Below are 6,924 nucleotides of genomic sequence, written 5' to 3'. Positions count from 1 at the left end.
AAATCCCAAACCCAACTGCATCAGAACACGGAAGCCACGTGTATGAAGCTTGACTTTATTTATCAACCAGATTTCAATTATTAACTTCAATAGCATAAAATCAGATCCATACACAAATACTCGATAAAACTCTCCTTGTATCTAAATCTAATCAATTTCTCAGATCCAAAATCCGATCGGAACAATGTCGTCGACTTTCAGCGGCGATGAAACTGCTCCTTTCTTCGGCTTTCTCGGCGCCGCTGCGGCTCTCGTCTTCTCCTGTGAGTTCTCAAATCTATATCTATAGATTCGCATTAAGTCGTAATATACTTTAGATCTAATTGATATTTTGTCGAATATTTCGTAGGCATGGGAGCAGCATACGGAACAGCAAAGAGCGGTGTAGGAGTGGCGTCTATGGGAGTGATGAGACCGGAGCTGGTGATGAAATCCATTGTTCCCGTGGTTATGGCTGGTGTGTTGGGTATTTATGGTTTGATTATTGCTGTTATTATCAGTACTGGTATTAATCCCAAAACAAAGTCGTATTACCTGTTTGATGGATATGCTCACCTCTCCTCTGGTCTCGCTTGTGGTCTTGCTGGACTTTCTGCTGGAATGGCTATTGGTATTGTTGGTGATGCCGGTGTTAGGTATTCATTCCTTTATTTTTGTTTTATCCTTTTTTGGCTGCTTCATTGTCCAATTATTACTTTCATGCTAATGCCTGTTGACTTGAATCTGAGAGATTTTATATTGTTGAGAATTAGGCGAAGTTGAGTATTTGTCTTGTATTACTTGTTAAAATAAGGTAAGATTCAGCTTTCTTGTTATCTCTTTTTATAGGTTCCAAAGGTTACAATGTTGTATCTTGATCGAGATACTTGCTATGTATGCTCATTAAGTTGTGATTTCTTTATAGGAAGATGTTGGTAGTATAAAATAAATGTGAACTTTTGTTTCGAGCTAGTTAACCATGCGAATTGGAAGGCATCTTAGGTAATTTTGTTAAGGTCAAACTTCATAGTTCTAGTGTATCATCTAAATTTGTCTGATTTTGGTTAGAAATAATTTTATTGTTTACTTTTCAAAGTTATATCGGGAATTATGCAGCAGGACTAAGGTTAAGTGGCTCGAGTTATATGTCTAATGAAGGTTAGAATCAAAACCACAGATAATAAATGGGTTAGGTTGCAGTTAGCAAATTGTCGAGAACAGGTCAAACACTCTTATCAAAGTATTTATTAAGAAGTTCTGTTGTAATAGATTGTAAGCATTGCTTTTGGGACTACCAGCAACCTTACACACAAACATTAGTTAGATGTATGTACATTAGATGTTATCATTGAAGACAGTGTAGTTATAACTCTCAAATAATAAAATGAGCCATATGTAACTACGTTGGCATCCCATGTCATTTTTTTATTTTGGTCTATCATTGATATCATTGTTAAGTCAAGTTTAACATATTAAACTCCGTGCTCTGGCCAAAACATCACCTAAAATGGGAAGACTGAGTGTTTATGATCTAGGAAAATTTGATTTATTCTCTTTATGAGTTGTCCAACAATTGTCTGCACTTTCATTAAATAAAACCTTTCCGACCGTCATTCTTATTACTTTGAATATAGTGCTATTTCAAAAAGTTTACACGATTCACTCTTCATTCAATCAATCAATCAACTTTGAGTCTATTATGCTACGTTTAGTATTTGGAGGATTCATTATCGTCAGATTGATCTTACGCTGGCACTTAACCTACAATAACTCTTTTCCTTTATTTGAGCTTAGGATTGGCTACACTTCTATCCTTACAGAACTTCTACCTTTTCGAAGCGTGGCCTTTATCTGTTCTTTTAGGCCATCTTCTTCTCTGACTACTATATAATTTTGCCATCACCTTTAAACACTACTTTTTGCCTCTTTTAGTTTTTCAATTTTGGCTTCAGCAAATACCAGTTTGTGTTTAGAGAATACTTGACATCGCGGGGTAGTTCTAGTTTGAAAGATTCAGATGATGATTGATCCTGCTTCTCTCTGCGTGTTTGCTCCTTTTGGCATGTATTTTATGTTATAGAATTCTGTATCTTTAATAATCTTTCTTTGACTTGATTGTAATCATCTTGGACGAACATTTCAGTTAAATATTTCAACTTACTTTCATATGTGTTTTTCATTTCATGTAATGTAAATGATTAAGTTGATATTTTATATGCTAATGAATAAGTTGAAACCTAAAAAAAAGTCTAGAAGATGCTCAAAAGATAAAGGACTAACTTTTCTCCCTTTTGGTGATGTAAACTTTTGGAAGAAAACTGAGGTTTGTAATATCAACATATCCTTTTGTAAAACTATGGGTTTGCTCAGATATTTCTGTAGATTTTCTCAGCGCAATGATTTTAAAAAGGGGGCAGGATTGGAACATATGAGACGAGTTTTATGTTTCCTTAAGATAACAGGGGAGCTTATATCTTTTATAAGACTGGCTCCTCATTTTTTTCCATGTCAATGTGATTGGTGTTAGTGATATTAGGTTTCTAATTTTTGGCCTCAATACAGAATATGGTTTTTAATAAGCCAAGACAATCTAGAAATCTTCTGCAATTATACTCTTCTTTCCGTTGTGTGATGCAGTTATTATGCTTGGACATGATGGGGTGTCTCCCATGATTTTGGTTAATTTCCCTCTTCTTACATAAATTGTTGCCTTTGGTTAGCCAAAAGGCCACTGATTCATTTCATTTGCCTTTTCCAATTCCAACCCGCTCTAAAGGAAAAGACTGTTAAAAAGAAAAATGAAAGACACTAGATTGAGCTCCATGATGTCCTGCAGAAAAGTTTCTCCTAATAAAGTGAGGGGAAGTAAAGGGAAAAATAAAAAGTATTCTTGCAGTTGAAGGTCAGCTGATAGTTAGTACCTATGGTGTCCTTCAAAGTGTTTGTTATTTTAGCAATGGGCTTTCCTGACGTGGAATCTGCATTTGATGGATGACTGATCCAGAAAATGTAATTTGTACTCCTGATAATGCTGCAGCATGTTAGTATATTTCAACATACTTTAGGTCTTCCATCCATGATGCCTTTGTTTTCTTCTCTGATTTCTTTGCCATATATCTTCACGTTTTGTCAGACACATTTTGCTTGATTATCATTCTCAATTATTGTCTGGCTTCTTTAAGTGGTGAAGCCAAACTGTGCAAGGTCCACAGTTGCCTTTTCTTAGGGCGTCTCATTTTTGTTGGAAGAAATTAAGCAACCAGTGAGTCATTGTTAGGGCTACTGCATCTTAATTATTGTATTTACTATTCTCTTCTGTTTACGTCATTGGCGCTATTATTGCATTGTGTCATGTTGATTGCATTTTATTGCTAATGTACTCAACAATATTTTTATTTTTACAGGGCTAATGCACAACAGCCAAAGCTTTTTGTTGGGATGATCCTCATTCTCATTTTTGCTGAAGCTTTGGCTCTTTATGGGCTTATTGTTGGAATTATATTGTCTTCACGAGCTGGGCAGTCCAGAGCAGAGTGAAGTTGGCTTGTTAATGCTATTCTTACTATGATGTATGTGAGACTCAGTAAACTCTGGCAAAACTTGATTCTTGCTAAAGTCGAAAAGCTGTCTATGTCTATGTTTGTTATTCATGATAGCACGGTTGCTACTGGTGCTGCTATGTGCTGTTTGTAGAAGTAGGAGTGAGTATTTATTTTAATAATAACTTATGAAGCTGCCGTATTTGATCACTATTTGTTGTATCTTGCAGTTTTCTATTTTTGAACAGCGTTGTGCATGTAATGATTTTTTGCTATAATTTGTTATGGCCCCGTGCAACATGTATGACATTCTGCTTAAACATGTCTCTGAATAACAAACTCTAATGGGTGATGCTACTTGAAGATGCAGATATGGTGTAAAAATTGCACGGGGCGCCCTATTTGGTCGCCCCCATTTAACCTATACCCATTTTTTTTAAAACTTTTAACTTGTACCCACTTCTTAAATAACTTCAGCCCCCTTTCTCCTCCTTCTTCTCCTCCTTCGTTTTCTTCTTCTTCTGAAATAAATAGCTGAAATATGCAAACAAGCAATTGACTGAGTTGTCAAGCAAGAGGACGACCATTCCGTATGCCATATTTGATTTTCCTTTGCCTTTTTAAATATTAATTCTTCTACTGTCTTCCTATAAATCTGTGTTGCAGAATTTGGAGATTTATAGCAATCACAAAGTATGGATGTTGCAAAAGAGTAACTGCTGCACAGAAGAGAATAGCCAAAGGACCTGCTATCCATCCTAATTGTGCTATGCTCCATGCAAGTGATAACACCCCTGCCCCTATTACTCCTGTTATTATATGCGCCACTGCACTCCATTTTGTTCCCTTTTTCCCAATAATATCATCAGAGTATACAACTACACAAATGAGCCATACACAAATCAGAAAACCAAGTCAGATAGAAATTAGAATCTATAACAAAATTCTAAGGTACCATTTGTCTCAGCCAATAATGATGTTTGTGGATCATCATGTTCTATTCACCAGCCATTCCTCTCACCTCGTACAATAGAATAATTATCAATCTGTCGTGTTCTTGTTTTCTAGTTACAACACAAAAATTTCAGCTCTAGAGCTGCAGAGTTACAACACAAAAACTTCAGTTCTAGAGCTGAAGTTTCCAAGTTACAACACAAAAACTTCAGCTCTAGAGCTGAAGTTTCCCAGTTACAAGTTCGCCAGTTACAAAACAAAAACTTCAGCTCTAGGCCCGGCTACTAGAATGTTGAAGTTTTGTGTGATTGCCTTTGCTACTTCAGCCCCGTGTGCTGAAGTTATGCGAAAAAGCGGGTACGCTTGCAATTTTTTTTGCAAAGCGGGCACAAATTAAAATGTGACACAAAAAGCGGGTATAGATGCAAATGTCCCGATATGGTTCATGTATTATTTAGTTGGTGTTAGAACTATCTTGTGATGCACAAAGGTAATCTTATGGTGACTATTTCTTTTAATTTATATTTTGTGGTTCACTATTATCTGCTCTGATCCGCTGGCGATTAGAACTGGATCTCTTCTTCTTTATAGATTTGTTTTTCTTTTTGGTTTGCGTATTTTTCACATTTGTTTTCTTTTTCATTTGGTTTTCCTGTCCAGCGGGAATACAGTAGTAGTCCTCTTTAATTTAAGTTACGAATCTGCGAATATATCAACTCTTAGTAGATGGTTGGTTGATGCATTCATGCTCTATCTTATATCACCCTCTAGCTATTAAATTTGTTAACACGCTGCTTTTGGAGGATATTTTATCAGCTTTTAAGGGGAAGATTAACAAACTAAATCCGTTTGGGGTTGTGGTCAGGGTTTATGAAATTGACAGGGGTTTTGACACAGTTACAAATAAAACTATTTACCCTTGTCTACCCATTTGTTTTTCTACCCATAAACTAATTACATTTCCTACCCATAGTAATTTTTGTGGGGAATTTTTTCTTTATTCTCAAATTCTTTTTTATTTCTATGCTTTTTTTCTTTTTTTCCTTTTTTTCTGTCTTTTCTCCTTTCTTTTTTTCTCATTTTCTTCCTATTTTTTTTTCTCTTTTATTCATTTATTTTTGCCCAAATCGTATTATTGATATTTTTACCATAACTTATTTCACACTCTAATTTGACTCCTTCTTTATTTTTTTATTTTTATTTTTTTTCTTTATTTCTTATTCCTTTTCTAATTCCACGTGATTGCTATACAAACCTTAATCCCCTTCCCTACAAATATCAGTACATACTCTACCATTAGCAGTAACACCAACCAGTGATGGAGCAAGAAAGCATAATCTAAGGCCACTAAATCTCCATATATACTAGTTAGAATAGAAATAATAATAAAATATTGGAAAATACAATAAAAATATAAGTAGCAAAAAAGACTTCTAGTACCATATGATACCAATATGGTATACATTTATACCAACAGAGTATATGATTGCTCTAGAATATTGCTACAACTATCTGTGACTATACTATTGTACCAAAACATTAAAGGATACAATAACAGTATGAGAAAATTACATGCTCGCGTTGCAAGCTAAATATTCGCTAAGCAACTTGCTCATTCCATATACTAACATGGCATATAGGTGTATGGGTCGTTCCAACAATTGCCTATAATTATAAAAACTATTACATAAGACACATAATCTATATCTATTAGCACAAAAAAATTTCAGCACTGCAAATCACGTTCATATAAATAATTTCAGAATAGAATTTACTTAAAATGCAGCCAAAACAACCAAAAAATGTTCAAACTACCATATGATACCAATATGGCATATAACTATACCAACATGGTATACAGTTTTACTGGTTAATTACCGACAACTATATGACTATACTACTATTACATAACACACATGCATAAAGAGAAAAATAAAAATATAGTGTACCATAAATTAATATAATAAAGCATTTCAAGATATTGTACTATATTCCTATTATTAAAATAAAATCAAATATAGTACTAATAAATGCAGCTAACAACCAAAAAATGAATCAATTAGCATATGATACCAATATAATATATAGCTACTAATAGGGTATATAGTTGCAATGAATTGTATACCAAAATGGTATATTGTATACTATTTGAGTATAGAATACAAATTCGTCTTCTTCTCTTGTTCAACTATATTTCAACCCAAACTTCTAAAATCTACTACAAAATCTCCACCAAATTGACTAAAACTTTAGATACAACCTCCAATCAACTTTCCAAACAAACCCATATAGGATCGGATCAAAATAATTAAAAACTCGAACAAACCAAGTTATGAGTTTCAAGCTTCAAGGTCCTTCAATGGTGTATTTGAATTTTTGTACAATAAATCTCCAAAAACCAGTTTGGGAGAAAGAAAGAATTGTTTTTGTAAGCATTATCTACTTTTCTTTG

The 6,924-nt window shown here is 34.2% G+C and overlaps 1 protein-coding gene across 1 annotated transcript; it reads left to right on the top strand.

Annotated features, from left to right (window-relative positions):
• Positions 1–3,840, top strand: LOC109220487 (V-type proton ATPase 16 kDa proteolipid subunit). The gene is made up of 3 exons (XM_019385215.1): positions 1–263; positions 350–635; positions 3,384–3,840. Exons 1-3 carry the CDS (start codon positions 185–187, stop codon positions 3,514–3,516), a joined length of 498 nt encoding a protein of 165 aa, XP_019240760.1. The 5' UTR covers positions 1–184; the 3' UTR covers positions 3,517–3,840.

This window comes from Nicotiana attenuata, chromosome 1 (assembly GCF_001879085.1).
Source record: "Nicotiana attenuata strain UT chromosome 1, NIATTr2, whole genome shotgun sequence".
In the NCBI taxonomy this organism is placed as follows: domain Eukaryota; kingdom Viridiplantae; phylum Streptophyta; class Magnoliopsida; order Solanales; family Solanaceae; genus Nicotiana; species Nicotiana attenuata.
Note: the sequence above shows the minus strand (reverse complement) of the source record. Positions and strands in the feature narration are given on the sequence as shown.